This window comes from Pseudomyrmex gracilis, unplaced genomic scaffold (assembly GCF_002006095.1).
Source record: "Pseudomyrmex gracilis isolate BER0280 unplaced genomic scaffold, ASM200609v1 scaffold_19, whole genome shotgun sequence".
Lineage (NCBI taxonomy): Eukaryota > Metazoa > Arthropoda > Insecta > Hymenoptera > Formicidae > Pseudomyrmex > Pseudomyrmex gracilis.
The window spans coordinates 206,970-221,714 of record NW_018020603.1 but is presented as its reverse complement, the minus strand read 5'-3'; the positions used below and the strand labels follow the sequence as shown (position 1 = coordinate 221,714).

At 40.0% G+C, this 14,745-nt stretch overlaps 1 protein-coding gene across 6 annotated transcripts in view; it reads left to right on the top strand.

Moving 5' to 3' along the window:
- The first annotated feature begins 688 nt into the window (after window positions 1-688).
- The window catches only part of LOC109851686 (putative DNA helicase Ino80), a 16,751-nt gene continuing 2,694 nt past the window's right edge, over window positions 689-14,745 (top strand). The window contains exons 1-22 of one of the 6 annotated variants that reach the window (XM_020422011.1): window positions 689-891; window positions 1,559-1,727; window positions 1,820-1,899; window positions 1,989-2,200; window positions 2,298-2,471; window positions 2,557-2,853; window positions 2,942-3,867; window positions 3,936-4,138; window positions 4,253-4,393; window positions 4,491-4,612; window positions 4,753-5,045; window positions 5,169-5,448; window positions 5,553-5,705; window positions 5,795-6,032; window positions 6,151-6,278; window positions 6,357-6,451; window positions 7,206-7,278; window positions 7,654-7,812; window positions 7,902-8,004; window positions 8,624-8,739; window positions 9,180-9,368; window positions 9,529-9,886. In XM_020422011.1, the coding sequence (XP_020277600.1) occupies window positions 1,594-1,727; window positions 1,820-1,899; window positions 1,989-2,200; window positions 2,298-2,471; window positions 2,557-2,853; window positions 2,942-3,867; window positions 3,936-4,138; window positions 4,253-4,393; window positions 4,491-4,612; window positions 4,753-5,045; window positions 5,169-5,448; window positions 5,553-5,705; window positions 5,795-6,032; window positions 6,151-6,278; window positions 6,357-6,451; window positions 7,206-7,278; window positions 7,654-7,812; window positions 7,902-8,004; window positions 8,624-8,739; window positions 9,180-9,368; window positions 9,529-9,886 (4,474 nt within the window). In that variant the 5' untranslated portion in view covers window positions 689-891; window positions 1,559-1,593. Of the gene's footprint in view, window positions 1,230-1,558; window positions 1,728-1,819; window positions 1,900-1,988; window positions 2,201-2,297; window positions 2,472-2,556; window positions 2,854-2,941; window positions 3,868-3,935; window positions 4,139-4,252; window positions 4,394-4,490; window positions 4,613-4,752; window positions 5,449-5,552; window positions 5,706-5,794; window positions 6,033-6,150; window positions 6,279-6,356; window positions 6,452-7,205; window positions 7,279-7,653; window positions 7,813-7,901; window positions 8,005-8,623; window positions 8,740-9,179; window positions 9,369-9,528; window positions 9,887-14,745 lie in introns of all 6 variants that reach the window. The other 5 variants (XM_020422010.1, XM_020422006.1, XM_020422009.1 and 2 more) reach the window with 5 other exon arrangements.

The window sequence follows — 14,745 nt, the reverse complement described above, 5'->3', positions numbered from 1 at the left end:
GCAAACGCAGGTCGCTGATCTCGCAAAATTGACCAATCACGCAAGTCGATTGGCTGATGTTGACAAACGTCAATCGTCAATTCCGCGAGATCTGCGACTTGCAACCTGCGTCTGCGTCTTATGTAGAATGGCCTTGACGTAACGTAACGCACCACAAAAAAATTTGTGCGGGGGTACAGATGTAGAATGTATAAACTGCGCGTTTCTTACCTTTGCCATGTTGAGAAAATGTCCTTCAACGTTGAGAGAGACAGCTGGTGTTTGATCAGTAGCCTCATCTTTGGCTGCGTTCATGCTTGAACGCGCATTTATCTAGTAGTACATGTCACGTATACTATAGATAAATGTGCGCCCAAGCATTGAAACCGCAGCCAGAATGCGTTAACGCGTTACGTGTGACAAAAAACAACGCGCCAATCGACAACATGCTTTTATAGAAAAGCAGCATATTGATTGGCTATCGTTTTTTTTTCTTCCGCGCTTAACGCGCGCTGACGCTCCTCTTCGCGGAAATTCTTATTTTGACACATTCGATTTTACATCTCTCACGCGTTTGCAATGCGTCCAAACGCGATTTATTGATCGAAAATCCAAACCGCAATTCTTGACGTGAAATTGCCAGAAAGATGAGCGCGCACAGCTGCAACCAACGCCACCTACTGAAAACAAAAATGGTGGCGAACAATATGCCCTATCCCTGCCCCGCTTTAATGGCACGCCAAATGTCTGCGTTCTCTAGGCTTCCTCCTATCATGTATTCCTCTCCGACTGATATATCCAATATCGCTGTGAACAGAGGGAATTGCATTCCGGTGGTAGACTCTGTTTTCGGTGCGAGATAAGTGGGATCCGCGTCTTAACCAAGACGTGGAAGGTGAAAGAGTCAAAACTGTTAGCGAAAAATTTTATATCTCACAGTAGAAATTTTATAACCGCACCCGATCTTGATACACGGCGTGTCATTTGCCTTATGTAATGAAATTAGCCGCGCACAATCTCGGACAGACGGTTCCACGCGCTCGTTATACAAGCTGTTCGTTCGCCAGAGTCGCGAGGACTCACGGAGTACCGTCTGCGGTTCGCTACTCAGATACGGGGGAAAATGCACATTTTATTTATCCGCGCCCGGATAGATCGCAATCGGCTCTCGTCGTATCTCACACACGCGATAATCCCGTTTCTATAATTTTATTATAAGTACCGCACTTATCTATGAATTTTTTTGTTAGGTTTGTATATTCTGAAAGAAGAGTCTATATCACTTTGCTAACTCAGATACATGTATATCTGTTGTTACAAGTATTATTTACTGCGCTTTGACACACAGTAGAAATATTTACTCGGTACTGGGATTGTATTGCCAAGAAAAATTATTTTTACATTAGAAAATTTTATAAATTGCTCCTGTATTACTGAAAAAATTTTCACAGTAGGAAATATCTATAGATTGCTCTTGTGCAGTATATATATGTATATATATATGTGTATAAAATAAAAATAAAACAACTTGGTTTTATATACTAAAAAATTTTAAAATTCATATTATGCGTTGTTTTAGATTGTTGGAATTCCAGGTTGTTGCATAGACAGGTAATGTCGGATAAGGCAAATACAATGAAGCTGGAAGCTGAAATGGCTGCACCATTGCATTTGCAGAGATTGGAACGCAGTCTCAATATACAACCTTTTCTGAAACATATTAACAATCTTTTTCAAGAACACTCTAGGTAATACATGTCTACAAATCTGTAAAGTTATATTGTTGCGCATTATTTATAGATATATTTACACAATAACACATTTGTTTCCAATTGTTTAGTGAAGATGACAAGTCTGTATCATCAGAATCCTCAGATGGTTCAGATGCTTACTTTGACAATGTACATACTCGAAAGGAAGGTCGGTACATAATTGCTTAAGTTTGATGTGTAATCTAAGATTATTATATTTTTAAGGTACATTAAAATTACTTATTACTTTTTTTACAGAAACAAGACTTAATAAGTTCAGATTGTACAATCTGTCGAGTGTGGGAGAAGAGCGACATTGGTTACAGGATATTCTGTTGAGTGATTCTTCTGACAGTTCCGCATCAGGCTCTGACTCAGATAGCGAAGTTACAGAAGAAGATTTTCAAGACATGCTGAAGTTTCACATATTACGAAAAAAGTATCAAGGTCGTTTTTATCAGAAACCAGAAGTAAGACAATATATAACAGTTAAAGATTATTATCAATATATAAAATGGGATGTATGAAAAAATACATTTAATTTTTTTTTTTTTTTTTTTTTTTCAGAACATACAGTATCAGTATTATAGCGCTGGTTTGTTGTCAAATTATGACAGATTTTTAGATCACCAAAAGCTGATTGTAGGTAACAAAAAGAAAAAAGAGAAGAAGCCAGATAAAAAAATTATGAAAATCAAGAAAGAAAAAATTAATCGCCATCGTGGATCTGGAGAATATCATGTATGTATTAAGTTGTAATATTGCTGTATACTTAATGTACTTTTTGTATATACAAATTGTTATGTCTATTCTAAAATCTTTTCAGAAAGGAGATTTGGAGGAAGGAGAATGGGACAAATCTACTCCCAGAGAAGAAGAATTGGATGAATCCGAATTGGAGACTATGATGCGCCATCAGCCTAGAGGTAGAGGAAGAAAAAAGCACAATACCAAAAGTGTAGAGGTGATGACGATGAGGAGAAGAAAAATCTGGGTTATGATGTCTAAAAAGGAATTAGGAAAAGTACAGAGGGCAAAAACCAATAATCACAAAGAAATGCTGATAAGTTGTAAAAAAGTAGCGCAGCATTGCATGAAGTATTGGCGACAAAAAGCTATGCAGGTTAATATGAATTGAAATGTGTTTTTTATGTTTGACTTGGAGAATTGCAGTTTGTACATATTATTTTACTTCGCCCTGTGTGTTTCAGTCTCAAAAAAATATGAAAGAAACTATCTGGAGAGCAAAAAGATTAACAAGAGAAATGCAAACTTACTGGAAACGTTACGATCGCGTGGAACGAGAAACCAGGAGAAGACTGGAAAAGGAAGCTGAAGAGCAACGTAAAATGGATGTGGAACTTATCGAAGCAAAGCGTCAGCAGAGGAAGTTAAATTTTCTGATTACTCAAACAGAGCTGTACGCTCACTTCATGTCGCGAAAAATAAACAAAATCTCAGCGGAGGAGCAATTGAGAATACTGAATCAGTTGGACGAGGAAAAGAATCCAAGACTAATCGGCATCGACGATTACGACAGCGAAATTATGAAGCAAAAGGCAAAGAAAAACGCCACTGAGGCGTTTAACAATGAAAAAGCCAGAACCAAGCAATTCGATACAGCCGCTGCGTCCCAAGAATTGCGTCTTAGTGATACACCGGAGAATCTGGAGCATCCACAGCCTTCGATTTTCAAGGGAAACTTAAAAGGCTATCAATTAAAGGGGATGAATTGGCTGGCGAATCTGTACGATCAGGGTATCAGTGGAATATTGGCCGATGAGATGGGTCTGGGAAAAACCGTACAATCTATAGCGTTTTTATGTCACGTTGCCGAGAGATACTCCGTTTGGGGACCGTTTCTGATCATATCCCCGGCTTCAACATTGCATAATTGGCAGCAAGAAATGGCGAAATTCGTGCCGGTATTCAAAGTGGTTCCGTACTGGGGTAATCCTCAAGAACGCAAGATACTGAGACAGTTCTGGGACACGAAAGACTTGCACACAAAGGAAGCTTCTTTTCACGTGGTTATAACGAGTTATCAATTAGTAATTACGGATTACAAATATTTTAATAGAATAAAGTGGCAATACATGATTCTAGACGAAGCTCAAGCTATAAAAAGCACAAGCAGGTATGTTACTTTGTGTTTTATGTATTGTATAACAACATTATAATAACTAATCGTTCTCTTTTTAACAGTATGAGATGGAAGTTGTTACTTGGATTCAGCTGTCGTAATAGACTATTGCTCAGTGGTACTCCTATACAAAACAGTATGGCAGAATTATGGGCGTTGTTGCACTTTATCATGCCGACGTTGTTTGATTCGCACGACGAATTCAACGAATGGTTTTCCAAGGACATAGAGAGCCACGCGGAAAACAAAACGGGAATAGATGAAAGTGAGTAATTTAAAAAAAAAAAAAAAAAAATGCAACGTTTTATGGAAAACGAAAAACAAGTCATGTATTAAAAAAATTTACTTATTTAAAAATGTTGCACAAATGTTTTGTCAGAACATCTGTCGAGGCTTCATATGATTCTCAAGCCTTTTATGTTGCGAAGAATAAAAAAAGACGTGGAAAATGAACTGTCCGACAAGATCGAAGTAATGGTGTATTGCCCGCTCACGACTCGTCAAAAGCTGCTTTACTCAGGTATTTCGATGTTTTATTTGATTTTCTTAAGTGTAAGAACTATATAGCAAGAGTTTATAATATTTATAAATGTTTTCTCTGTTTGTTCTGTTCTCAGCGTTGAAGAAAAAAATTCGAATAGAAGATTTGCTGCACTACACAGTAGGCGGAGGAGATACTACATCAAACGACAAAAACTTCACTTCTAATCTCATGAATCTAGTCATGCAGTTCCGAAAGGTACACACAATATAGCTTTGCACTAATTACTGCTGTCCGATTCACACAATTGATTTTTATTTTATAAACCGTTTAGCTCTTCGCGATTTGATGTACTGTAATAGTTTCGCTATATAAACGTAATATACTTTAAATTGCAGGTCTGTAATCATCCCGAACTTTTTGAACGTAGAGACGCCAAATCGCCGTTTTTCGTGCAAACAGAATCCTACAACATGCCCGCGTTGTTGTACAACGAAGGGCTTTTGCATCTGGCACTGCCATCCAAAGATCATCTGCTGTACAATAAGTTATTTATATTTGCTGCTGAATACATTCATCGCGCTCTTCACTGCAGCGAGGATCCGCACGAGAATATGTTTTCATTTAGTAGATTCATCAACTTATCTCCAATGGAAATGAACAAAACGTTCATTGACGGTATCTTATTTAGGTGTGTAAATATTATTATATTATTTAATGAGCAAAAACAACTCCGTACACATTATTTTGTAGTTCTTGTTGTTGTTTTGTTTTTTTTTTGTTTTTTTTTTTTTTACAAATTTTTCATTTGCAGATTATGTCTCATAACGTTTATGGAAAGAATGTTGAAAATGGTGCAGTACTGGGAGAATTGGCGCTTCGACAACAGATCCCGCGTGCCCGCGAATCAAATGTTGTATTTACCCAGAAAAATTGACACTTCGTCGGCGGCGTTGCAGGATTTATTTTTCACAAAAAAAATAATCGACGGAGAGCCTTTCTACACGCACACCACTCACACGATACACTCGATGCCGGAAACCGTCGCCCATAGAATATTACGTAGTAGTAAAAAAGCCACTCAGCTATCTAAAGTACGTTTTTTTTTTTCACATCACGGAATTAATAAATAAGTATATAATAAACTTTAATAAAGCGCGCGAACACATCATCTAATGCGACGTGTTTTGACGTTAAGTTGCAAAGAATTGTTCCCGTTGGCAAGACGGAACAAATAGAAGATTCCAAGTTAACTCTGCTACCTGAGCATCCTCATCACCCACGGCAGCCTATAATGCGATATTGCCAACAGACAACGATTCCTGCCTTCGTTTGCGATAATAATCCCAAGGTTAGTATTAATTGCCTACGTATACACGACACAAGTATTAAATAAATAAAGAGATGGTACATATGCGCCATATCTTTTTATTTTCGCAGGTTCAAGCTAGTCCGCGAAAATTATACGTTAGCAATAGTTCGGCGGTGTGCGCCTGGAAGAGGCACGAGGAATGTGGCGGTCAGTTCGGTCAGAAAGTACTTCGGCTTGGTTGTGAGCGAGCGCTTTCCGAAAACGCGTCTGGCATTCGCGCGGGCCGAACCACGTTCTGCTATCAGCCGCGTGGTGGATTGTCCGCGTGCACACCCGTTAACGGATGGTCGCATATTATTGTACCAGGTGCGACGCAATAAATAAATAACGCATTTAAATAATAACTTCTTTAGTAATCTTGCAATTCTTGATCGCATTAGGGGGAACAACGTATTGAATTCTCAAATAAAACACATTATTTTAGATAAACAAACATTAGTGACAGACGCCGGCAAACTCTCCGTATTAGACAATCTCTTGCGACGTCTTAAGGAACAAGGTCACAGAGTGCTGATTTATTCTCAGATGACGAAGATGATCGATTTGCTCGAGGTACGTTTTCTTCATCTGCTGCACTTTTTTTCTGCAAGTAATTAATTTTTGTTGTGTGAAACATTTTGTTTCTTGCAGGAGTATATGTATCACAGAAAACACACATTTATGAGATTAGACGGTTCCTCGAAAATCTCCGATCGTCGGGATATGGTGGCGGATTTTCAAAAGAGGTAATTTTTTAGTTTTTTTTTTTTAGTTTGTAACTGACTGCAGCGAAGCGGCACGTGTTGATGGGAGAGCTTCGATGAACGTTCGGCGTCAGTTGCTCGCTTAATAAGAATGTTATTCATTATAATAATAATAATAGCAACAACAACAACAACCTGAGTTGCCGTGCTGATTAGAATATTTCTCTATAACAGTATCGGGTTGCTTAAAGCGCGATCCTGAGATCGCATGTCCTGTATGTGGTTCAGCCGCGCATAACTAACGCGGGAATTAATTGCCGAATCGTTCCCCTCCCCCCATCATGTACAAACAGCTGCGGGGTTTTTTTTTTTTTTTTTTTGAATGCACGACAGCCACTGAAGCTTTAACGGTGGACTATTATTGTAAATTAATGAATATTTTGACACAATTGTGTGGTTCTTTGTGTTGAAAATTGAATCTCATGCAACGAGCAAAATTTCAACATCTTTATTCTGTATTCATAGTTTAGTGTAATTTCTTATTTCGCAGTCGATTACCGTTAATTGTTTACCAAATATATACATATACATATAGAAAACAAAATGCGCAAAAGCAAACGAGTGCCGTTTTTAAGACCATCAAAATCTCGAACGCGTAATCGCGTGCTCCCATTAGGGAGGATTTTGTTCTAGAAATTCCTTCATATATGCGACTCGAATTCATTTCCATACAAAACATCCGGTTTGTCGTTCCACGACGTCGTTGTTAAATCTGTGGGATTGTTTTGTGTTGCAGGGCGGACATATTCGTATTTCTGCTCAGCACAAGGGCCGGCGGCCTGGGAATCAATCTCACTGCAGCAGACACGGTCAGTAATTCTATATATCCTTTCTAACATTCACGCCATTCGTCACCTTGACTTTCTGGAAATATTCTTTCCAAGTCAAGTACTTGTAGATTTTGTTATCGATTGATCGCCACGCTCGTGGTTGGGAATATTAATGTGAATTTTTATCGAGAATCTAAAAATATACACGCTTGCAATAAATAAGGAACGAAGAGGCTTTTGCCAAAGAAAAAAGCATAATAAATATTAATTAAACTATCTAGCTTAATTATCTCAGTTGCGCAGATAGTTGTGTATATTATATCTCTTATGATCTGCCTGTATTATAAATCTTTTTTTCGTGTAAGCTCTAATATATGTACAACAACTCGGCGATTATCGATGCGTTGCTTACAGGTGATATTTTACGATAGCGATTGGAACCCCACTGTGGATCAGCAAGCCATGGATCGTGCCCACAGACTTGGTCAGACCAAGCAAGTCACGGTCTACCGATTAATATGTAAAGGAACTATCGAGGAGCGAATTTTGCAGAGAGCGCGTGAGAAGAGTGAGGTTTGTGTCACAAGTGTTATTTTACGCTCACTACGTATGTATGTTCGAGTTAAGTAGCTAGTGCAAATATGAGGCTCTGTCTGTCGCAGATTCAACGTATGGTCATAAGCGGCGGTAACTTCAAACCTGACACACTGAAACCGAAAGAGGTCGTGTCGTTGCTATTAGACGATGAGGAAATTGAGGCAAAATGTAAGTATATCAGTTAGTTTTCGTATCATTTGTGTTTAAAATTAGATCTATGGAGATTTTTAACTAAATTGAAATTTCTTTGACATTATGTTGTTGAAAAATATATACTTTTTATTTTTTGCCTCCCAACATTTTGATTTGAAAGTATTTGATAGACAGAACTCCGTTTAAAGTTTTGCTTGTGCGAATCTTAGTATTGTATCGATATTCTCTTTTTTTCTAAACTGAAAATAGAGGCACCATATTTAATGTATATTTGTAATTTTTTTACGAAATTAAAACATTTTTTTTGTTTATTGCACAATCTTCTCTTTCTCTCTCTCTCTTTCTCTCTCTCTCTTTCTCTCTCTCTCTCTCTCTCTTTCTCTCTCTCTCTTTCTCTCTCTCTCTCTCGGAAACTATCACACACGGCAGGACGCGCGTGTATATACAACCGCACCGAAAAACGAGTCATGGTGCAGGAAGAGAGGGAGAGGGACGGTTGTAGTGGCCGCGATTACATTATGCTCGTTAGGTTATGCTAATGATCTAATAAGGAATAATAAGAAACGGAGTAACGAACTTGCCGTCGCGTCCTCGGCATGCAGAGCATACCCATATACACGTCCGTATATTTCAGACAGCCAACGAAGCGAGGAGAGAAAGCAGCAGCGAGCGGAGGAGGCTCGGCTCGAGTCAAACCTACAGCACAAGGAGAGGGACCGGAAGAGGAAGTTAACCGCGCTTCCGGTCAAGGTGAGCCCAGCGCCCTTATTCACCGCTATCGGTCGCGTCTTAAATTCTAATTCCTTTTTCTTTTTCGTTGTCTTCTTCTCGTCTAACGTTTTTTTTTGTTTTCTTTCTTATCTGCGTTATCTGTTTCTCATATTACTTTGATGTACGGTTTCTGGGACGCTTCGCGGCACGACTGAGTTTACCGATATATATAAACTTTTGATTGTTATATTTAATAACGGCGAGATTAAATTTACCAAACAGTGATGCTCGATAAATTATTCAGAAGTAATCCTTCAAGCGTGATACAAATTAAATTAAAATATGTTTTACTTTGATTTTTTTCTTATAATATATGTATAATTTTAATTAGAAAGATGATACGCGATTCTCACACGCATGCGTTTTATTTATCCCGATTGATCTATTTTGTTTTTTTTTTTGTTTTTTTTGTTTTTTAGAACGACGCGAAGAAGCCGTGTCTAGCGGATGCTCATGGCGACAAAAACAACGATACCGTTCAAGTTAATCTTAATGAGCCTAAATCGGCCGCCAATCCGATTCAGTCACAGCACCAGAACAATCATCATCAGCAGCAATTAGAAAATGTGGATAATTACAGCACGCCGACTAGTCCAGCCAAATCAGAGGTGCAGTTTATCAAATAGAGAGATATATACGTTATATACGTTTGAAAGAATCATTTTGAAAATAAAAACAATTATTTTTAATATTTAATATAACAACATCTAACTGTTCTTCAATAACGTTGTGTGATTCTCTTCATGTTTTTGACAATTTTCCTTGCAGGACGAAACTAGCAACGAAGGGCTTGTGGTCGACGTAGACGGTCCGACGGTAGTTTCAAGCGGCAAGCCGCGAAGTCTCCATCAATTCGGAGAACCTCCATCCAAGGTTGCCCGACTCGGGCATCACTTCGCTCTCGGCATAGGCGCGAGCGCGCGTATGCGACAATCCGTACGCGGCGCGAGCAAGCGCGGTCGACCGAGAGGATCCCGTAGAGGTGGACCGATCGGGGGTAAAGGACGCGGATTGCTTATGATGCACGCGTCCTCAAAAAATTCCGGCACGGTAATCAACGAATCGGCGTCAACGGCTTCACTTATTGATGGCGGTGGATCCTCGAACGAGCAGGCTTCGCAGCATGGTAAGTATTCGCTTTTGAACATTTGCGGCATAATTTTCATCAATTTCAGAAATTCGCTGATACATATCAAAAGATACCGAACAAATGGTAAATAATAAAATAACAACAGCAAAAAATATATTAACTTTTATCGCAGTACAACACTCTCGTTTTTTATATTCGCGATTGTTCAAAATTTATCAACAGACATCGCGCATAATCAAACGCCGAATTTGATTATTTTTATTATTATTTGCATAAACGTCGCATGAGTAATTGCACACTACTTGTCGATACATAATTTGCAACAAAACAAAACTAACAACTAATTATTAAAGTTGATACGAGCCAACAGGCATTCCTTGTGGAATTTTAAAATTTCTATCGAGAAAAAAAAACAGCTTGAAAATCGAATCTCTCGCGGAACAAAAATAAAAAAATTTTATTTGATCAACTTGATTTACAAAAAACAATCCATTTTCACGTGCGTCACGTGCGTCAATATTGCGCATTATTTCAATGGGTTTCGTGCCGCTGACAGATACACGTCGCGCCGATAATCATTTTCGCGCTTATCAACATCGTGTTCGCGCACGACCGCATAACTCGTATAAATATTTAACAGCCGCGATAACAATCATCTCTCTATCGGCCGTTGCGCGTCTATGCACGGGAATTTGCTCGCTTGTTTCCAAGATTTTAATCAAGATCGATCATATCGCACGGAAATATTCGCAATGCGCAAAAACGTACGTTTTTTTTATAATTAATACCGCCGCAATGACGAAATCGAGAAGTAGCTTGCAAACTTGCCGCGCCGGCAGCAAATTCGTCACTCTGCGCGCGCGCCTCCTCACCACCTCCGATGATACAACGATATCGAATGAAAATAATGCGACAGAATTTGTCATTGGATTTGTGAGCGAGATTTATCAACGAGGGACGCGGTTTTGAAAGCTTGTCCCGAGAAGAATGACTTCTCCGGCAGGCTCCGCTAATCGATACGCCGTTAATTCCGACCGACTCTTTCGGGGGTTGGCCCACCCCCATTTGTTTCTCTCGCACCCTCGGTGATATCCTTTCGGCCGCGCACTTGGCCGAGTTCTCAGGGGATTTTGCGACTCGCGAAAGACCAAAGTCTGTGTGTGGGTCCATATCGTCGGCGGTCCCCATCGTCGTGCGACCGACGAAATTCCCTCGCGAGCACATGTGCAACCTACGAGTGCGCGAGGGGGAGTATAACAGTTGGCGCGCTCCTTTACGAGATAGCACCCTTTAGAGAGACATCCGCCCCTATCTGAAATTTCTCGTGACTCATTCTGCGGCCCGTTTTGCAAACGGGCAAATCCGTAGCGAATTCATCGAGGGGGGGAGGGGAGGAAGTTTAGCCGAATATTTGTTACCGCGTGACGCGAGTACGTCGCAGAAACCCAGTTGTTATTTTAAGGGGAAGAGCATCACGGTCGTCATCACTTTTGTCATTAGGTTGCGCAAATAGAACGTTGTTGTTTCGAGCGCAATTCGATAACAATTTTATTTCTCAGTAATAAAATTTGTTTCTTTTTTTAATTTCAATTTGATTTAAAATTAAATTTTAATACATAACATATCTCAATAATCTTCCCATATATAATCGTCTCGTCTATAAAAATAATAAACTCAGGAGAAGACTTCTCTCGCAGAGAAGTTCTGATGTTAACACTCCCGGCAGGACAAATTTCTTCTCACACGCGTGACAAAACATCGGGAAATAAAATTTCGATCCCGCGCGACGAACGTCACAAGGTGCAGCATCATCAAAAACGTACTTATCGCTGTCGCGCTAATTAGAGAAACCACGGTGCGTGTGTCCGATAAGACGACCTCACGCAACGTCACGTGGACCGTGGACACGGAGGGGAAGCGCGCACAACACGCGCGCGGTACACGCTCAGTCTCATTCGTGTGCTGGCAGCGTGTGCGTATATACGAAAGAAAAGGGGTCGGTCTCTCTCACTTGTCGTCGACCGGGAGACGAGCGGACAATAGCAGGTGCGGAGCGAACAGGCGACAGCTGCGATCGATGCTCTTCTTAGGTTTTTGGAACTCTCCCGTACCTTCCTCTTCGTCTCTCTTTTTCTCCTCGTCTCCCCTCCCTCTCTCTCTCCCCCTTTCCTTCTCTACTCCCTATTTTTTCTTTCTTTATTTTTGTTTTTTCTTTGGTCACCGCCTTTTTGCGTGTCCCTCTGTGCTTTTGCTTCGTTCTCCTCTCCATTAGTTATCTCTTTATCGGGATGCGGCGCTCGCTTGATCCAGCTGTCAATGTTCCGCGCTCTCTCGTCGGCATGATATCGTTCCAATGTTCGCTGATTACACGTCATTATGATGTTGTTTTCAATAAATGAACGAACTGTATGATGTATTAATGGGGATGTGTGTGTGTGTGTGTGTGTGTGTGTTCGCTTCGGTAAATAAAATGCGATCGATTTTTTTCAGCATTTGTTTGTAAAGTCTTTAAATTCCTTTTGAAAAGAACATTTTCTTCAATCTCGTTTACGATAATTTATCTTATATCGAAAGAGCAAAGATTTTTAAAAAAACTCATCGAAGTAATTTAAGATCAGACTCGTAGTCTTATTATTATTAAGCACACAGTTTTCTCAAATGTTCTCAAATAGCGTGACGAACTTGTTGTTACGTTCGTATTAATTTATCCGCATCGGAACGCTCGTTTCTCGAATAATAATAACTTACCCGCTCGATCTCTGGCAACGTCTGTTACGAATTCCAAATGCGATCGTAATACGTTTCCGGTTGCATAATCCCGACATCTAATTTCCCTCATCGTTTCGCGACGTCAAATAAAAAACTAAAAAAAAAAAAAAGAAGAGACGTACAACGGAGAGAATTGCAGCACGGACATCGCAAAGGGTTGTGTGTTGTCGAATTCGTGCCGTACCTCACCGTACCTTACAGTGTCATCTCGTCCGCGTCGACCCTCTCGAATATCATATTTTCTCATACCGCCACACACAATGTAACGTTGTATCTTTCCCATTCTGTGTTTATACTAGGTATTCACATTTTATATCATCAAGTTTAACTCTTTGCGAACTGACATGGGTCTCCCAGACCCATTCAAAAGTTGCGCGTCGGCGTTTCTAGTAAAAATTAGTTTTTTTTTAAACGCTCATATCTTTGAAAAAATTTTCTCAATTTGTTTGTTTTATCGAGCTCAGAAATTGTTTAAACTTTCGATTCAACGAAACAAAATTGAAAAAAGATTGCGGAGATTTTAAAGTCGCGTGGGTCTCACAAACCGAGTCTGTCTGACTCGTAGGTCTTACTCGAGTGTTTAGATGCTGAATAAGTAAAAGTGAAGATTAATTTTGAGACACAAAAAGTTTAATTTTTTCAATTGAACAATTTTGGTTTTGTAGCAATATATGTATAGAACGCGTAAAACAATACGGCAATGTGTCTCTGATGAAATTGACGTTCCTGTCGAAGTGCGCGAACATTTAATTAATAGGCTCGCTTAACCGGATTTAATGGGCGGAAAACGGTTTCTTTTAGTATCCTGTGATCCTGTTAAGTAACGCGACTATCTCGAGCATCGATCTCGGGCTTCTTCGAGGAGCCTAAGTGTTCCAGACTAGTTGAACATGCGCGGGAAGAAGAGAGGATAAAATATATGTGTGGCGAGGACGGAGATGGTACGGGTATAAAGAGATACGGCAGGATAATGCGGCAGGATAGCTGACTGAGAGAGGAGGACTATACAACGAGCTGAACCGTCGACATTCCGCGGCTTCCAGTCATTTCGAAAACTTTGACCTTTGCTCCCTGAGGCAAGCAGGCTCTTGTCGAAAGGCGCTTCTATCGCGCGCGTATTTGCTCATTAGAGGTGTGCGCAATTAATAATTTACACAATTTTATTTGATCACAATAATACGAATCGTATGTAAAATTTTTATTTGCCCGTCGCACATTAAATTCCACGGTTTATTGCACACAGACGCGCAACGATAGGAGGCTGATTTTATTTTTGTCTTTATTGCGGTTACCCACGCGATTGTACAATTTGGCAGATCGGATTTCTGTCAATAAACGAAATCGCTAATTCGCTCTGTAACTGATCGCTGCAGAGAGAAACAAATAAGTTTTATATTGCTTTTCGTTCAAAATTTTCACGTTCACGTGTTTTGATTGTTTCGACAGACAGTAATTCGAAAATTACTGAAGTATATTTTTTTGATAACGCGACGTTCGCAAAGATCGCCAGCCGATTTCTTGAAGAGCTCTCGATCCCTCTCCTCGAGGCAATACGATTCACGCGTAGAATTTTCCGAGCGCATTATCAAGTCGACGGTCGGAAGAGCTTTGCGGAGACAATCCCGCGCGTTTTCGCGTTCCTTCCCCTTCGTCCATTTTCTCGAGTGCCCACTCAAACCGCACCGTCTGAGAAGAGAAACGCTTCTTCTCCGAGCGATCGGATACGTGCCGCGGAATGTCGACGACGCGACGCGGCGGCAAAATAAGAGATGCCTATCCACTTCTGCGGAGAGAACGTCGATTTTCGCACACATCGCATACATTTCGCTTGAAAAGATCTCGAATAAACGCTTTTCTCAGACTGGAATCGTCAAATATTTTCCAGACAAGAGCATTTGTACGCAAATAATTTGCGATTCTATCGAATTTTGAAAGTTTTCTGATTTGCGAGTTGTTTTTTAATTTACTAGCACAACACAGGCGCGCTCTACGCGCACGCTATTGTTATTTTTATTTAACGTGTTGTCAGTGAACACAACCTGTCACCGCGATGACAGATAGTATATACGTCTTATAAACCATATATAATACACATATGAGAAATGTCAGAAATAACGCATGAAAAT